This window comes from Protopterus annectens, chromosome 2.part0 (assembly GCF_019279795.1).
Source record: "Protopterus annectens isolate FY-2018-M chromosome 2.part0, PAN1.0, whole genome shotgun sequence".
In the NCBI taxonomy this organism is placed as follows: Eukaryota; Metazoa; Chordata; order Ceratodontiformes; family Protopteridae; genus Protopterus; species Protopterus annectens.
In genome coordinates, this window is record NC_056728.1 from 1,124,769,534 (window position 1) to 1,124,788,850 (window position 19,317).

Consider the following 19,317-nt stretch of genomic DNA (forward strand, 5'->3'; position numbering starts at 1 on the left):
CTTTTGCGGATTTTTAGAAATTATATTTCACAGGAACATGTGCATTTAATTGAAAGCTTCAACATAGATCTAATAACCATTTCAGATCATGCATAGATTAAAATCAAGATAAAAATGCAGGGTAATGACGAAAAAAATGAGACACTTGCGCTTTCCCACCTACCTGTTAAAAAGAGGCATTCAAGGAATGTGTAGTAGAAATTATTCTTGAATTATAAGGGAAAATAGAAATATCTTAAAGTTATAGTCAGTAAATGGGATAAAATGAAAATTGATTTTAAAATAGGATAGAAATTAAAGAAAGATATGGTTAAAATTAATAGGAGTTACTTAAAGGCGCTGACAAAGTTTTAAAAGTATTGCAGAATAAGGGGAATTTCACAGAACAAAAACAGGTGCAAATGTTAAGCAACTATATTTTGTTATCTGTAGAGCACAAAAACATTTAGCATAACAACTTAAGCAACAGAAAGTAGATAGGGCTGTCACCAAACCTAGGAGATTATAACAAAAAAAAAAACTAACCAGTAATCCTGTACAGGTATTGCATATATTTTAGAAATTTTATGAAAATGCGTACAAAGTAGAGAAATATGGAACTAAAGAACACCTATGCAATATTTATGGAAGACAATTATACCAAGGTTAGCGGTAGATAAGGATCAACAACTAACGGTTAAGGTAGGAGGAAATGAGACAAAGACTGTTTCAATTCTCATAAACAGATCTATTGCAGAAAACTGCTTACATAATCCCCATAAGCAAGAGAGGGCATCTCTACAGAACTTTCAAATTACAGACCCATTGCCATTTTGTCCCCACTATCAAAAGTCCTTAAAAGATGCATTCACTCTCAACTTCTCCTATACCTTACTACCAATAACCTTCTTAGACCTTCTCACAGTACAAGAACTGCTCTTCTAAGTTTCACTAACATTGTTAATCAACTTAGAAATGAAGGCAAAATTATTTAATCTGTCTTCCTTGATATGTCCAAGCTCTTCGATACAGTGTCCCACCACAAATTACTAAGATGACACAACACTTGTGTGCTGCACCTACACTTCAACACCTCCAAGACATAACCCAGAAGTCCTTCTCTGATATTGAACTATGGCTATCTTAATCTCAGCTCTTACGTAACCCCCAAAAAACAAAACTTATGATCTTCCAACCTACTAGACTTCCCTACCACCTTCTGTATTACTTCTCGCAATAATACAAAATAATCCCTTAACCTCAAGCAAAATTACTTGGTATTATAGTAGATAACCCACGGTTTGATCTACATATATCCCAAACAAACAAGAAAGTTCACAAAAAGCTAGGAATTTTTTGTTCCTGTATAAGATAATCAACTGATACTTCTAGGATTTCTATTTCTAGAACACATCTCCTGTCAACCATGCTGTATGCCTCCCCAATTATTGTTAATCTAAAAAAGGCAGACTTAAGGAAATTTAAAATATGCTACAATAATATAACAAAATTTGCTACCGACTCTCCACATCAGGCACACCACTGTTACTCCTTAAAAAAATATCTTGGCTAGAACTACTCTAGAACTAATCATGGCACACAAATTATTAAATCAGGCTGAAAAAAATTCCTGTTCTGTTAAACATATGAAAACCTTATGTTACTAACCCTAGTTTTAGATCTGAAAATAAATGACTCCTACAAGTGAGAAAATCAATAAACACTGCTAGTGAGATTCCCTATATTCTCACTATGTAGCAAAAGTCTGGAATTCACTTCCTCTTCCTATTAGAACTTCTACCAATGCCCATCAGTTTAAAAATTCTCTAAAAAGTTTCCTTAACGATTCTTGGCTTTCTACCTGTACTAGTCCAGGCTAAATGGCTGTAGAATTGCTTGTTCTTGATATCCTAGCTCTTTCCAATAGCTATAATTAAACTGCCTTAATATTGCAATATTTAACTGAATTGTTACTTTAAAAAACCTGTACTTGCTGGATCTATGTTAATTTATACTTTGTCTCTGTTAATTGTTTTTTGCAATATGTATATTGTCTGAAAAATGTTATTCATTACTGTATAATTTCTGTAATAGTATGTGTTTATGTACTTTTAAGAAACACATGGGGCTTTTCTCCCCAGGCCTCTGCTGAAAATGGGTTTTTCACCCAGTCGGACTTTCCCGGTAACCAAATGTAAATAAATAAATAAATAAATAAATAATCGATCAATCTGCATGAAAGTCTCCAGGAACAGATGTTTCTTCTGTGCAAGTTTGGTAGTTAGAAGGGAAGAAAATGATAAAGATTTGGAAGACTTTATTTAAATAGTATTTTAAAAGGAATGGAAGCACAACATATTGGGAAAAGATCGTCATGGTTGTATCCCTAAGGAAGGCAAAGACCCATCAGGCCCAGCTTCATATAGACCCATTTATATTTTATAAAATTATTTATTACACACTAGCTAAAAGAATGGCAAAGGTGTTTCCAAAATGTACAGATACGGATCAATGTGGTTTTGTGGAGGGGAGGAAAACATTTGACAACATTAATAGAATTAAGAAAATACCATTGTTGTTAGTGGGTCTTGATGGGGTTTTATAAGCAGAGGAATGCAAGCATTTGCATTTCCTAATGCAATAAGGTTAATTAGGATGATACATAAAGGACTAGAGCAAGAACTGCAGTGAGTGTTTCTCTCAGATAAATTGCATTTAAATAGAGGAACCAGTCAGGGGTGTCTTTTTTCCCTTTTTTTATTTGCTTTATATTTAGAGCTGTTGGTAAAGAAAACAAAGGACTCAAAAATGCAAGGGTATAATTGATATGGTAATCGGGAAAAGCTGACTTTATTTGCAGATGATTTTTTTTTACTCGATAGAACCAGAAAAGGACACTTTGTCTTCTGGAACATTTTGAGACACTTTCATGTCCTTTCAGGATATAAAATTAATGAAGATAAAACAGACTACAGCTGTAAAGTATGTACCTACACATGAACTCTTTCAATACCCTTATTTAGGGAAACATGATAAACTGAAGTATTTAGTAGTATGGATTAAAAAGGATTCTGTTACGGCAGCTAAAGATATTTGGGATGATCATAAACAAAAGGTAATACAAAAGCTAGGAAACTGGAAGCTCTTTATACATATGAACAACAAGATACAAGCAGTAAAACAGTTTTTTTGTTCTTTTAATTTTATATATGGGTCAGACATACTTTTATCAACCAAAGTAGCTGTGCTAATTAATAAAGATTTGCAGGACTTTATCTGGGGAGAACAAGAATTAAGTGAGATAAGTTGATCCTTCCAATTGGACAAGGCACGTAAGGATTACTTGATTTAACAGGATATTTTAAAGTTACATAATTAAGGCTCACATAACACAAGCAGAATGTTATAATTCAAAATGGATGATGATAAAGAAAGAGTACGATTTTAGATGCAGATCCTTAAAAGGAATAATAATCATGCAGAATATTATAGTCAGAAAGCATTCTAAGAACTAAGCCAACATAAGAATGGAGAAAGGAGATTTTGCCAATAAGAATGACTACATGTAGGGGTACAGAAAATAGGAAGGAAGGCTGGAATTTACTGGAGAAAACGGTCACAGGAACCAATGTATTGGGATCAAACAAGTAGAGAAAAAAGGTATGAAAGTGGTATGAGACCAAATGATGTTTGGACTGTGGGCTAGAGACTGATATCAATCCTTGGTACAGAAGACAGAGTACATGCAAACACAAAGAGATACAGGAATCTTAAGTGAAAGACCTGCCCTGCTAGAGGTTTTAGTTGAATCTAGATCAAAACTGCTGTTAATACAGGAATGATTAGTACAGCATATAAATATTGCATAATAGCTATAGGAATCAGTGGAGGTTAGAGAAGATTGGGAAGAAAAACTAGAAAAGCAATTTACAAGAGAACAATGGGAGGACAAATGTTTGGCTCAAAATTTTGCAACAATGTCCCGAAGGGTTAAGATCTTTACCTGTGAAAACACACTTCCAAGCACTTTTATACGTCAAGCAGACTTCAAAAAAAATTTCTTCAGTTAGATAGCAAATGTTGGAGGTGTGATTGTGAAGAAACAGGTAACTTGGTACCTATGTTTGGAAGTCTAACTAGTTAGCAGATTATAAAAATTCACTACACAGTACTCTGTCGGAAACAATGTATAAGTAAATGGCTGTAACTAAGGAAGGGATTCTTTTGAGCTGGGACACAGGATCTGAATTACCTGCATGCAGTAAGGCCTTATTATGTTTAAATTTTGTTGGCTGTCAAAAATGGAAGACAAATCTTTAGAAAATGGAAGGAGCAAATGACACAGAAATAAACAGATATCATTGGAGGGGGAGGAGCGAGGTTTAAGGGAAGGCAGGAATTCAGAAATTTATGTAATGCTGAACTGATGAGAGCTACAAACAAAGTAAAGATATGTGATATACAATGTATATAAATGGGGGAAAAAAGTTAAAAAGAAATTATGTACTCATCATAATGTTCTATCTGTGTTTTCCATTTTCATTCTTACTCAACTGTTTGGTTCGGATCCAATCCTCAGATCCAAGGCAGTGGTTACTAAAGCTCAAGATAACCATGAAGCTCTTCAGCTTGTCCCTTAACCACAATGCACCAGCCATAAGCTACCTCAGATCTTGTTTAGTGATTTACCAGAAAAGGAACGTTTAACATGCATAACTCTAGATGTAAAACTGCACATGCTCCACAAAGGAAAAACTATATTGAGCTCCAGATATAAGGGACACTGATGCCCCTCTAATAACTCATTCGCCCAGAAGTTTGTGAACAGAAGGGATGGGGCTGGTGGGTGGGAAGTTGAGGAAGAATGAAACTGGACAACACAGATGGAACATTATGGTGAGTACATAAACTTCTTTATCCAATGTTGTCAATTTTCATTCCATTGTCAACTCTTGGGAAAGAGTCCCAAACTACCTACAATCCTGGATGAACTCTAAGGAAGGATATTCCTGAGCACAGTTGAACCAAATGATGGTCTAAAGCACCCCTGGAGACTAGATCCAATTTGTAATGAGTAATAAAGGAATGGGGAGTAGTCCACGTTGCTGCTATGCATATGTCGTCCACGGAAACTCTGGATAGAAAGACTGAAGAAGTTACCATGGACCTTGTCAAATGAGCTCATACTGGTTCTGGCAAGGCAATACTCCATTTGTTATAGATAAAAGAAATACAATCAATCAGTCACCTGGGTTTTGAAACTAGTTTACCAATTTCACTTTTGCAAAGGAAACAAGAAATTAGTCGTTTTTTTCAAATCTCTTTTGTTCTATGCACATAAGAACATAATTATGAACATCCAGCAAATATAATATGCATTTGCTCGTTTGAAAAATTAGGAAAGAATATTGGTAAATTAATGGACAGATTAATATTAAATTCTGACACCACCTTGGGAAGGAAAGAGGCATTTGTTCGTAGCATCAATCTATCCTTGTGAAAGATCAAGTATAGAGGTTTTGAAGACAAAGCTTGAATTTCTGAAATTTGTGTAGCAGAGGTAATAGTTACTAGAACTGTTTTCCTGGTAAGATACTTAAGCTCACATTTAGCTGCTGATTCAAAGGGGGAATGCATCAGTGCCTGCAGTATCAGACTGAGATCCCATGGAGGAATAGGTTCTTTAAATGGTGGTCTCAACAGAAGAGCGCCTCGCAAGTAACTTTTGCACAATTTAAGCAAGGCTGCTTAAGAACCTTCAAATCCAGTGTGAACATTTGATATTGTTAATTGAACCTTAATGGCTGAGGAGCTAGCCCTTTCTTTAAAAAGTAAAACTAAAAAGTCAAGTATGTTAAGTAATGGAGCTAAGAGGGGTTCAATATGATTTTGTTGTGCCCAGTAAACAAATCTTTTCCTTTTATTTGTATAGAGATTTTGTGTTGAAGGTTTTATGAGAAAATAAACATATATGTCGGACAGGGGAAGACAGCATCGGCTGCCTGGTTATTAATGGAACTGGAGAAAACAGACCATCAGCCTAACATCTGAAATGTCTGGATGGATCCTGCCCATCAGGTGAGACAGGAGGTCTGGAATCAGATCCAGACTCCAAGGTTGGTGAAGTGAGTGAGGCCAAAGGAAAGGAAACCAAACCTGCCGAGGCCAGTAAGGTGAAATGAGGACATCTTTGCTCTTCAACCTGGCAGCTTTCTGCAGAACTTTCTGAATTAATAACATTTGTGGGTAGCCATAAAGTAAGCCGAGGGGACAGTCGTGCATTAGAGCATCCCTAGCTACTGCAAAAAGAGGCACCGAGGCTGGCTCCATCAACAAAAAAATAATTTGTCACTTTCTTGTTGACAGACCACTTGTGAGGTAGAATATACCTGCTCAATTTGTTTGCTTCACACTAGACTTCCCTGAAATGTACGTTGCTATGAGAACACGGTTGGATAAGATCACCCATTCCCACACTCTGAGTGCTTCTCGACACAAGGGGTATGATCTGGTCCCTCCTCCTTTGTTGATGTACCAATCTACTGACATATTGCCAGTTTGTACAGCAACTGTCCCTAAAGGGAGAGCATCCTGGATGGCCTGCAACACTAAAACCACTGCTCTTGTCTCTAGGACACTGATATGCAACTGTCTCCAGAGGTGGACAATCTAGTCCTTTCAGGAGTACTGGTAGGGTCTTATCAGAGAAATAATCTCTTTTGCAGGCCTATCCTGCAGCGACGCGGCACTGAACATTGCAAAACAAGCCTCATGAATTCAAAATAGATTGCAGGGTAGCCAACTGAAAAGTCACAGATGATTGGATGTCTGCAGAAATGGATTCTGAAAGGGTATTTGAAAGTTTCTTAATCAAATTCCTCTGCAACCTACTAAAATGTGCCAAATAATTCAGCAACCTTAGGGTGAAGGTCGCTGAAGCATAGACATGCTTCCCAAACCTGTCTCCAGAGACTCCCTGTTAGGGGGATGAACAGTGGAACTCTGTTCAGCAAGTTCCTTTTTGGTAGCCACCACCAAAACCATGGCATCAATGAGCACCCATTTAGCCCAAAAATCTTTCCCTGAAGGTGGTGCCAGAATCTTGTCCAGTTTTCTGGGTATGGGTTCTACTGTGTCAGGTTCTTTCCAAGCCCACTGAGAGATCAAATCAATAAGTTTATTGGCAGGTGGAGTAACCCAGGAGGTAAACGGGCCAGTACCAAAGGCCTCCAGGAACACAGACTCCTCAGATGAAGGGTTACTGGGTGTCCAACCACATCTGTTTCAGGATCTGAAGAATGTCTGCAAATGAAATGTCTTCTAGAGGTGACCATTGGAATTCTGTATCCTCCATGACCGACTCCAATGTTCGGTCCAAGTGCTTCCTCTTGCACTTCTTCCTAAGGACCTCAATGGGGTGTTCAGGGGGTGGTTATCGGAAGAAACTGTAATACCCTGCTGCGAAGCCTGGAAATCTTGGACTGGCTATCCCAGTGGTAAAGAATACGGTTCCAAGCGCAGAGACATCACGGTAGAAGGTCGAGGATCTGAGGGGGTTAGATCCGTTCATCTTGTTGGAGCAGAGAATACCCTCTTCACAACCTCAAAAGCGGACAGCCTTGGGGAGAAGATCCTGGCACAGACAAGGCAAGCTTCTGGACCGCTGTCCTCCCCCATTCCAAAACCAATCTCCCAGAGGATAAAGCTGGAGCTGAACTATCCAGTGCCAAGGTTTTGAGGGGCAGAGATGGCACCAACAACTTTGGAGATGACTCCAACACCTCGCATCCAACAGGAAAGCTTCAGTTACGAGAGTCTTCAGGATCTGAAGAAATCTGACCCGCAGCACTCACAGAACGCTTCAGATCCAAAGATAATGTTATCTTCGGATCTGAGCCAGGTAGATACAGAAGTTTCTGATCCCCGGATTCTGAAATAACCGAATGGATCAGAGGAGGAGGTTGAAGTGGAGGTGTAGATGATGGACAGGCCTCCTGACCTGTGAGGGTAGGAGCCGGCAAGACACCCATCTGAATCTGCACTAAGATGAACTTCCACATCATTCTTTCCATGTCTTCCTCTGTCAGACTTCTGGATGAACAAGTTGATACCAGAGGAGACTTGGACCGGTGTTGTTTTATGAAGGGTGAAGGCAGCCTAGAAGGTACAGGATCATTGGACGGTGAGTACCTGGCCTAGGGAAAACTATAGCACTCAAGGCATTTGGATCAGACAGCTTTTTTGCCGGATCCAAGACAGTCAGATCCATCACCTTTTTCTTCCTCGGATCCGAGGGCGAAGAACTTGGGGATCTTTTTGGATCTAATTTAGGCTTTTTACTAGATGGCTCCAAAACACAGGTAGATGAGGTAGAAGGTCTTGGAGATAAAGACTTAACTTCTTTTGTTTTTTTTGTTTGGGGGATTGAGCCCCAGATATTGCTTCTCCAAATGAGGAAGCCAACAATTGTTTTAAGATTACTTGATTTTTCCTCTCTACTACAGCCTTAGGATTAAAATTATGGCATATTGAACAGTCTTCTTGCAGATATTGTGGCCCTAGGCAATAAACATACAGCGTGTGGGCTTCTGACAGCGGTAGCTTGTACCCACACTTGACACACTTCTTAAACTTAGAGGGAACTTTTTCAAGAAAGTTAAGTAAGAGGTTTTTTAGGTTTTTTTTTTTTGTTCATCTAAAAAGAGAGAAGGCAGGAAAGAAAATTACCAGAGATGGTAAATAAAAGGACTACATGAGTGTGTAAAAAGGTAGAGAGACAGAAGAAAAATTACCAACAATGGTAATTCAAGAAATACAAAACTGCACGATAGACCAAGGAAACCAGACAGCAGAAATTACAAACTATGGTAAGTAAAGGAATACAATGTTGTATGAGGGTAAGGAACAAGAAATATTAGAAAATATAAGAGTTTAGAAAATAAAAAGTATCACTTACCTGTGAGAGCTCCAGAGTGAGTTCAACCATGTATTTCACGTAAAGCAGCAAACAAGATCTGAGGTAGCTTAGGGCTGGTACATTATGGGTAAGGGACAAGCTCGAGAGCTTTTTGGTTATCCCGAGCTTTACTAACAGCCAAGTCGGATCCAAGAATTAGATCTGAACACAACAGCTGAGGATAAAATTAAAAACTGACAACATGAGATCAGATGTGTTCTTATGTCTTAAGGAACAATTTAATAAAGAAGTTTAAACAATGGGATAGTCCAAAATCTAACCAGTTAAAATAACCAAACTATGAGTTTTTGAAGTGGCACATAACAGGAGGCAGAGTGGACTCACATCCACACCTGGCAACTGAAGTCCTGAGGCTGCTCATCCTGTTGTAAGGGACTCTTCCTCATCTCCAAAATTCAGATATCTCACAGCTAGCACACAGAGTACATACAACATAATTAACTCAATCTTTTGAATCAAATGGCAAGTTCCTGCCTAAGAAATGTGGCCAAAAATCAAGATTAACAACTACCAAGCACATCTATGTTAACAAGCAGGACAATTCAACTGCCCCACTTTAATTCTAAATGAATATACGAAAAGGAGGCCAGAAGAACCTAACATTAAAATACTTGAAATTTTCCACTTTCCCAGCTAGTAGGATAGCACAGGACCTCTGTAGGTTCATAGGTACTTACTAGGCTATTGATCAGTGAGGATCATAAGACGTACAGTCTTCCACTCCCATGGTAGTTTTAGCACTTAAATATTGTGTCCAGATAACCCAAAGATGGGCAGAACATATATGCTGGGAAGGATTTCTCTATAGTTTTCACTATGGATTTGGGTTTTACAGTTAGTTTTGTGTTTTTTGACACATTTTGCTGATGCCTGATTTTTGTCTACTTCTGGTGTATGATTTCCATTCCTGTTCCTTTCCAAAATGCTTCTTCTTATCCAAGCAAAGATGTCATTTATTAATTTAGTTACTTGCAATTATATTTTATCTTGCTAAATGTCCTCTTTGAGGAAATTATGGATTTGTTGCTTAAAAGAAACATCACAATCTCTTTCGTACCCTCAATGGCCATCTTTGGCCAACTTTACTGTTGCTACGTATCTTGCATGGTCTATCATTTTATTTTTATTTATTTTTGCCACGGGGGGCGGGGAGGGATGTTTCTGAGGTCGGACGATTTTACACAATTTTTTCATCCCTTGCCCCAGTGTGTAAACAAGGAATGGGCTTTTTTTATCCTAGGACCTGCACACATACATTCTTATAGATCAGTATAGTCTTGTTGACATTTTGTTAAAACAGGGTCTAGCACAAGAAAGTACTCACCAAGACTTAAGGATGAGTTCAGTTCCAGCAACACTACTCTTCTTTATTGCCAGTTTCATCTCCCCATTAGGGCCACATTCTCTATACAAGTGATCATTAGCATACAACTTTTAGGACTTAGTTTGGGGTTAGGTTGGCATAATGGGTTAAGGTATTTACCTCCCAGATACAAGGTATGGGGCTTGAGTCAGACCTGTCGTTATTGGCTAGGCTTGTATTAGTCGGCAGACTGACAGCCTAGCATGAATCTAGGAATTAAATGCCTCACAAACTCTTCATTGATGTTATTTATTAGAGTGAACTCAACGTCAGTATTATCACCTGGGGAAAAACAAAATTGCTTGCCTTAAAAATTCTCAACATGAGTTGTAGCATTTCTGTCTTTGTACAAGGCTTCTTGCAAAGGAACTGCATAATTACATTTTGCTTTTCCTTCCAGACTGCCACAGTTATCTATTTTCCTCCAGAACTACAGGCAGTCATTTGAGCTAAAAAGACATATTTTTACCTTTATCCATGTTAAAAGGCAGCAGGGAAGTTTAAACTCTGTTTACAGTTTTCTGCAAGTATCAACCTTTGAACCCTTTTGGACCAATGCTGTTCAATGAACCTGTGAGGAAAACTGTAATAAACTAAGAAAATATGACCAGCTTGTTTTAAAAAAATGCATAAAAAAGTTAACTGCCTCTTACAGAGCCATGTCAATTAAAAATGTGTATAAACATTAAAAATTACATTAAGAGAAACTGATCTGTACTTGCCTTTTTCAGTAAATGCAATATGTTTAATATGGTATAAAATCACATTTGCCACTGTGAAAATATCGCACAGTTTAAGAGTGCAACTAAACCTTGCTCTACAGACAATGCATTGTTGCAAATTCCAATGCTGTATGGAGATGCTGAGTTAGGTTAAGCAAAGTTGCTTTATCTGGACACTGTTCCCTCTTTCTTCTTGAACATGTAATTATGTAAACAGAAAGGTGTCTTCTAGAATTCAAACTGAAACCACAAGAAATCCTGCCTGGGGACTTGGTGAATAACTTAAATTAAAAGGTTTCAAAAGTTACTACAATATGCCTCTTGGGAAAGCATCTCGTTGAGAGAGCTCAAGCTGTTTTATACTGCCTGTAGAGAATGTAAAAAATATTTTCTGGGCTTAAAACCATAGGCAGTAAGGGCACATACACAGCTTTCAGTCAAAAGTAGATAACATTTAGGGAAAAGAAAAACATCTAAAGTAGAAATTATCTGTCAGACTGTTTTCATCTCATTTTGCAGAGGCTGTACTATCTGTAAACACACACACACACACACACACACACTTGGGAAGAAAATGCTTTAGCTTATTTATTTTGGGTAAAGATGCAAGTCACTGCTGACTGATTTATCAGCTTACCATCAACTATATGACGTCCACCCAGTGAGAGGTGACTGCTCGGAACTAGAGCTAACTGTTACCATTCAAATATTTAAAAGTCAGAGTTTTTTTTAAAAGGACAAACAATAAGATGTGCTTTTGTTTTGTTAGTTTTGACTAGCTGGTGACCGGTACAACTTAAAGCTTGATGGGAAAGGCATTGGTGCTGCAGAATTAGCCTTTACCTTCCAATAATCTGGAAATTATTGTGTAAATGTGTGCACAAAATAATTTTGTGCAAATTTTAATTAATGTAAGACTGTAGTTAAAGGTACTGGGTTAAGTCTGAAGTTGGTGAGACCTCTTAAAGCTAGTTATCTTTAACTCTGACCTGTAGCTGTGTGACGCCCGTGCACTGGCCCAGTAATCAAGGAACCTCAATCCTCACCACTAACACCAGTGAGGGGCATCCACACTGGAAAGGATAACAAATACACACAGTAAAGTGCAATTTCACTTAACAGCACACAAACATTAGTCAGTCAGTCTGGGAATGGTTTCTCCCCTTTCCCTCCAGATCCCCAATAAGACTCCCCGCTGGCACAGCTATAGAGAGTGGGGTCCTTAGCCAGGGTCCCAAGCCAAGTCCTCCTAGCACTCACTCTGTTCAATCAGTGCTTCGTGTCCCTGCCCAAGTAGCTGACACAAGCACGCACACACACTCTTTGAGATATGACTTATATATAACCACACAGACACTCCTGGGGAAGGCTGGCACAGGTTCACTAGCTGTACCCCTTCTGTCCAGGCTATAAGGTAGTAATCACTGCCACCAGGACCCTTACTTATCAGCTACTAAAAAGGCCCTTACCAAAGGGTGTCCAATTACTACTGTGCAATATTATTACCCAAATGGTAAGTGTGACTGAGCAGCAAGGCTAATTTGAAGTGGCTTTGTACAGTATCACTATATACATGCAATGTACTCTAGAACTTAAATAATCTCTACACAAAGCAGCCACATTTGAAAGGTTTAAAAATATTTAATAAATAATAAAAACACAAGACAACTCTCCACAATTCAACACAGAGCTAGACAAGAGGTCAGAGATCACAGGAAATGCATAAAATAATACAGTAGAATAGTTCTGACATCAATACATAAAACAGCTACACTAAACTTACTATTTTCTATCTATTTCTAGGAGAGACACTAAAGTCTAAGATCCTACTTGCATACAGACAGAGCAAAGCAAGTACTGGTGAGTGGTCAGTTCTGAAGACAAATGAAAAAATGCTCTCCGTCTGTCTCTGAGAAAGTCCTTTAAATTGATAATACATCCTGATGACTCATTTTAGATTACATCATTCTTAACAATTCTCTGGTTTCCCAGGCTAACAGAAACTCTACATTAACATTTCTTAGTAAGCTTGCTCCTGATCAGGAAACTACAGCAATTAAAGTCATTATATATGTAAAATCTAGCAATTAACTCTATTCTCAAAACAAAAAGAATCTGCTCGTTCAAATCCCACTGCTCCAAGCCCTGAGATCAAAACAGTCATAAAATGCTTGACTTATCAGCTTTCTTACAACAGTGTGCACCTGTTGTTACATTTTTGCAGTTCAACATCCAATACAGTCTTTTCACATTTAAAAGAACAAGCCTGTGGCTTATATTACTATTTACAAATGACATAATTATCTACAAAGTTCTATCTATCTAGGCTAGTAGCCTTCACACATCTTCACAAGCTGTACTACCAAAATCTCATTTGGGTGCAGCAGAGCTTGGTTATTATCCAAGATAGCAGTGCATAGGTCAGCTGCTCTTAATATATAAACTTTATCAAGAGGGGAATTCAAATAGCATACTGCTGGTTCTGACGCATAGCAGTGGCAAGCATGTGGAAATTAGATTTGTACAGCCTGTAACATGCAGGTGCCAAAGGTATACAAGTCACGTTATATTTTGAACACTGCAAAACACTATGGGAGACGGCACAAGACCTAGGGGTTCTTTAAATTATAGCTATTCTGAACTGTCAGGATTAGCTTTAGTTTCAGTTAACAACCGTTTTTTTTTTCCTTTCCTTCTTTCTTTAATCTTTAGCTATCCCAAAAGCATCACTAAACAAAGCAAAATTTCAATTTTTAATGGGGGATACCCTCATGCTCTTATTAAATAGGAAGCCTTTGGGAAACAGCCACTATAAAATATCAAGCAAGCATACACAGGAAAGTTACAAGAGTTCAACTTTATAAACAAGAACAAAAAATTTTAAGCAGACTTCAGTCATGCTTGCTTCTTGCATTTATTTCATGGAATAAGCACACTTTTCAAAATAGCTATCCCTAAAAATCACTTCAGGATTAGTATGCTGCCCACATTCAACATCAGCTAAACAGACAGTACCGAACCCAGAGAAAGTAAAGGCTCTCGGATAATGTAATCTTACAAGAATGTGTCCTCTGACAGAAATTATTAGCAACTATAAATCTTATAAATTAATACTTGCTGTCACAACACAGACACATAGACACACGCACAGTGTTCTTTTAAACAAAGTATCTTACTTTCGTAGTTCTCGTGTAGCCTCCCACTGTTTTTGCCTCAACAATTTTTTCATCTGTTTCTTTGATAAAGACACTGGCTCTTCTGATGTACATCCTTCATGTGGTGCTGTTTTAGCTTGCAGCCCATCGACTGTGTCTCCATTAGGGGTCCCATCTGCTTCTGAGGCTACAGATGATATTGTATTACCTGGGACAGATTCAAGTGACATTATGCTTCTCACCTTTAAAAAAAAAAATCAAGTGGCTGTTACAGCAAAACGAAACCAACGTTTTCCTCTTCCGTTTTCTTGTATACAATTAAAAGGCACCATTACCATACAGCATAAACTAAGAAATGACATCCATTCTAGCCTTGCATCATGTTAATATTTCATAGCACCTTCTATTAACAATGAAGAAACATGTAGCATAATGACTAAGCCCCAAAAGTGAGGTAACTTTGATACAGGGAGGGTCATACTCAAGAACAAAGCTAAAACAGGATTATAAACAGCAAGGTTCTTGTATATGGAACCTTACAGTTATAACTAAATAAAGCAGTCTTCATGGCTATCAGGGGGACTTTGTGACAAATCAGACAGCTTTGCAAGCTGTCATGTATGCCAAAGGCAACTAAAAGAATATGCACCACTATCCAGCCAAAAATGTTTAAAATGTGTTAGAAAATTCATGCTGACACTTTTTTTTAACCAGTTGTATTACATGATGATTTAGCTGCCCAGATATACTAAGAAGGATTACAACTTTTAGATGTTTTCTCAAAAAAGATTCAAGAAATTCAAGTCTTGGATTTCAGTCAAAATGAATTTTTAATTCCACTTCCTGAATACATAAATTAGATATGATCAGAGAGACAGTCATAATCCTCTGCATCAAGGACGTAACAATAAGGTTGCAGCCAGCATTATAAATTTAGCGGAAAAATATGCCTGCTATTAAAGAATGAATACATTAATGCAATCATAATTCCGTGTTTTTAGAACATTTTTTTTCATAATGCAGTAGTGACAAACTAGACTGAAAGAAATACCTACCCATCTTGCTAACCAGACAAGGACACGTGGTAATAAAGTACATAAAAAAACATGGTTTCCCTTCGGTTTCTCTGTAACAGTAAAACAACAGATGATTTTCCTTTGTCCCCAAACTAGATAACTAATGCCTCAGAAACCCTTCTAATGGTAAACAATGTAAAATCTAGCGTTTTTGGAAGATGCAGGAATCCAACTTGCCAGTTCTTTAAAATGACATGTTAGCTATTAGGCATTAGCTAAAGCATTCTACATACTGCTGATCATCTTTTGCTTTACTACCCATCAACCTGTAAAGACTAGTCTGTGAACTGCTTAATGATTGTATAGAGGTCATCTTAAAAGAGAGGCCTTTTAATAACAAAGTCTTGTCTGGACCGTAAACAGACTTCATCAATGATGCATTTTCAGTTAGCGGCATAGATAAAACTGTCTGTTGCAGCTTAAATCAAGTACTCTTCTCTCCATAAGTACCCTAATGCAGGTTCAGCCAGAAATGGAATAAAGACAGCGACAGTCCTTTGGTTAAAAGACATTGTATCAAATCAGTTAATTACTTTTTCCCACGTACCCATCTCCAAAAGCTTGCATAACTGTAATCTTTAAAAGTGTTTTTTTTTAAAGACGTGTGTCTAACTTTTTAAAACTTTATTAACAAATAATTTTAGAATTATTTATACAACTTAGTTTTTTACAAAATACTGAATGTACATTACCATTAGAATTATATTTTTACCAACCAATTTTAATCAATTCAAATATGTACACTTAGTATTTCTTAGTCTTTTGTCATTACTGATCATGAAATTAAAAAGTACAAAAAAAATGAAAAACTTACTTAACAAATAATGTTTCCATATTATTTCTGCAACCTCTGACCAGGTCTAGTTTTCACTTCTCTTAGTTTGTTATTCACTGACCCCCTTCCTGTATCTCATCCCATTTCTTTTTCTTTCTATCTCCTATTTTTATGTTAACTCTATTAAATTTTCTACTCAAATCGCAGCCATTTCCTCACTTTTTTATGGTATCTACAATATCCCTCACTTTCTGTACTCACATTCTCCTTGTATCAATATGGCCTGAATTAAATCATCTATGATCTGTCTATAGGAACTTCCCTTTTCTTCCACCATCTTATTAACGTTTTCTTTCCTTATTTGTATTAAATAGGGGATTCTCCTAAGGAAGTCCTCTATACCAAATATGACCTCCCATCCCCAAATAATACCTTGTCCTAAAACTATCCCGTACCATGAAGGTCTGTGCTTATTCCAAATCCACCCAACAAACTGCTTTTATTTTAGTGTCTATCCATTGTATCAGGACTCTTCCTGATCTCTTTGTTTTTGGCCATTAATATCACTGGGGCATACCAATTCTTAAGCTTCTTTACTATATCCTTAGTTGCTAACCAGACAAAAATGTTGCCATATTACCCCATAAACTTAGTTCTGCTCCCTATGTTGCTGTAGCATAATTTGTTTGGCTAATCCATCCAGCTAAATCCAGACTGAAATGCCACTCTATAAACATATTCAGTTAAGAAGCATTCAAGTAAGCTTGCAGATATGGCCATCCCAGTCCCCCTCTCTCTGTACTTTACCCTGTGCTAATCTTGGTTCATCGAGCCCCTTATAAAACCTTTTAGGGAATTTTCCAGATCCTTAAAGAATCTCTTGCCTAGACTGAAAGGCAAGGCTTGAAAATAATAAAAATATGTGGGGAGAACAAACATCTGGATAACTTGTAAATTTTGGTCAGTAATTCCACCAACCCTAATTTTCTTAGCCAACACTTTCTTTCGATTCTTAACTGCTCACAATTATCCTTTATAAATTCCTCTACTCTGCCAGAGTAATTCCTAAATGTCTTACCTATTTATGCTGCCAGATGTGTAGATATTCAGCTGTAAATTTCTCTGAGGGATGGAAATTTATAGAAGTAGCTTGGGTTTTAGCCTTGCAAGTCCTGTGTCCAGTGAGCTGCCCAAAACTTTCCAAGATTTCATACAAGGATGTCTGCAAGTTTTCCAAGTCTACTAGTTATACTAACAAATCATCTGCATTAAGGAGAATTGTGTGTCCTCATGTCCTATTAGAAGACCTTCCAAGTTTGAGGTTCTCAGCTTCAAAGTAAAATGCTCTTAAGTTCATACAGAACTGGGGGGGGGGGGTGGCGGGCATCCTTATTTAGCTCCCCTACTAACTTGAAACTTGGATTTTAATTCTGCATTTATTTTTACACATTCTTATGCCCCTGTGGAAATATTAATAGATCAATAAAGTTTTCTGGAAACCTCACTACTCTAAGTATTCTAAATATTCCCACCTAATCATCAAAGGCTTTCTCCACATCTAACTCACTAACAATGTCCTTCTATTCTTAACAGCCTCTTGCATGACCATTAACATTTTCAGTATATCATAAAATGTTTGTCATCGCTTTATAAATTCACATTTGTACTTCCGTACCAACTGTGCCAATAATCCCATCATTATTTCATAATTCTAATTTAAAACTGAAATAGACCTGTATGAATTTAAAATGGGCCCTTGCCTAGTTTTAAATATTGCTGAGTTTACTTCTCTTTTTCAAGAAGGGGCTTTCTGTGTTCTCAATATCTCATTTAATAGTTCCAACTGATTTTCCATTTATTTCAGCTAGATGGAGTAACATTTAGATGGAATTATGTCCAACTTAGGAGATCTGCCATTACGCAATCGTCTTAGCTGTTCCTCAATTTCCTTCATTATTACTCATTGAATTAACTTTTCTGCTTGGAGTGGAGTCAGCCTTGGTAAATAAAGATGTCAAAAAAATTCCCGGATCTTATCTGATAGACCCCCCCCCCCCCAACTACCTGACTTATACATATTGCTGCAATAATTTATTTTATTTTATTTATTTTACATTTGTTGACTGGGCTAGTCTAACTGGATATATGTCCATTTTCAGTAGAGGCCCGGGGAGAAAAGCTCCAACCATCGGCAGTGACAAAAAAATGTATACAATATATAGTAAACAGCCAAGTGAATAACAATACATTAGCTACATAGGTAAGAACAAAAGTTTTACAGAGTAACTTTGTAGTTTACAGTTAAGATTAAATACAGAGAACAAAAAAAGATAAAATTGAGGAAGTGTTTTTTTTTTTTTTAGTACTACAGAAAGTGAGATAAAACAGAAGAGTAGAGAAGTACAGAGAGAGAGCTTGAGGTGTAAATATCAGTCTGGGTTAGAGCAGGGACACAGCCAGTGAGTTGTAAGATATTCTTTCAGATGCTTTTTAAAAAGAATTGTGGAAGCAAGGGAGGAAAGTTCAGTAGGAAGCTGATTCCAGATTGTACCTACTGTGTTGGTGAAAAGTGAGTCTCCGACCTTGTTATGTGATTTAATAGTGGAAACTAGAGGCTTATTAGTTGAGCGTAGTATAGCAAGATTTTTGTGGGGTGAGATCAGGTTAGTGAGGATAGGGGTATTTTTAGGGTGGTAAAGGATTTTTTTTGGGTGATAACTATTTGTTGATAAAGTAGTTGGTTCTGCAGTTCTAGCCATCCGAGTTGTTTTAGGTTAAGACAGTGGCGAGTTCTAAAGGTGGGACCAGTGGCAAATCTGGCTATGTTATTGTAACTAGTGGAGAGTTTGGTAAGGTTATTTTTTGATATATTGGTATATATATTGCTGAAGCTTAGAACAGGGTAGAGATAAGGTGGGTCTGGACAATAGTTATTCTGGCTGTAGGGGAAAGGAAGGGTTTGATTCTATAAAGTGTAACTAGTTTTTTGTTGACTGACTTTATAGTAAAGTTAATGTGGTCATCAAAACTAAGGTTATTATCAATTGTTACTCCTAGTAGACGGGTAGAAGTGTCTGGGGATATGATAGCTGCATTGTTAGAGGATATTGTAAAGTGCATTTGAGGTGACTTATGAGTTGGAGCAAAGAGCAGTAACTTTGTTTTCTTAGGGTTCAGGAGGAGGCAGTGTTGCATAAACCAATTTTCAACACTGTTAAATACTGTTTGGGTGAGAGACTGGAGAGAGGTTATGGACTTGACTGAACAAAT

The 19,317-nt window shown here is 37.4% G+C and overlaps 1 protein-coding gene across 2 annotated transcripts in view; it reads right to left on the bottom strand.

Annotated features, from left to right (window-relative positions):
* The window catches only part of TRMT10A (tRNA methyltransferase 10A), a 457,277-nt gene that overhangs the window by 419,742 nt on the left and 18,218 nt on the right, over positions 1–19,317 (bottom strand). For both annotated transcript variants that reach the window (XM_044061318.1, XM_044061319.1), the window contains exon 2: positions 14,218–14,438. In XM_044061318.1, the coding sequence (XP_043917253.1) occupies positions 14,218–14,426 (209 nt within the window). In that variant the 5' untranslated portion in view covers positions 14,427–14,438. The remainder of the gene's footprint in view (positions 1–14,217; positions 14,439–19,317) is intronic.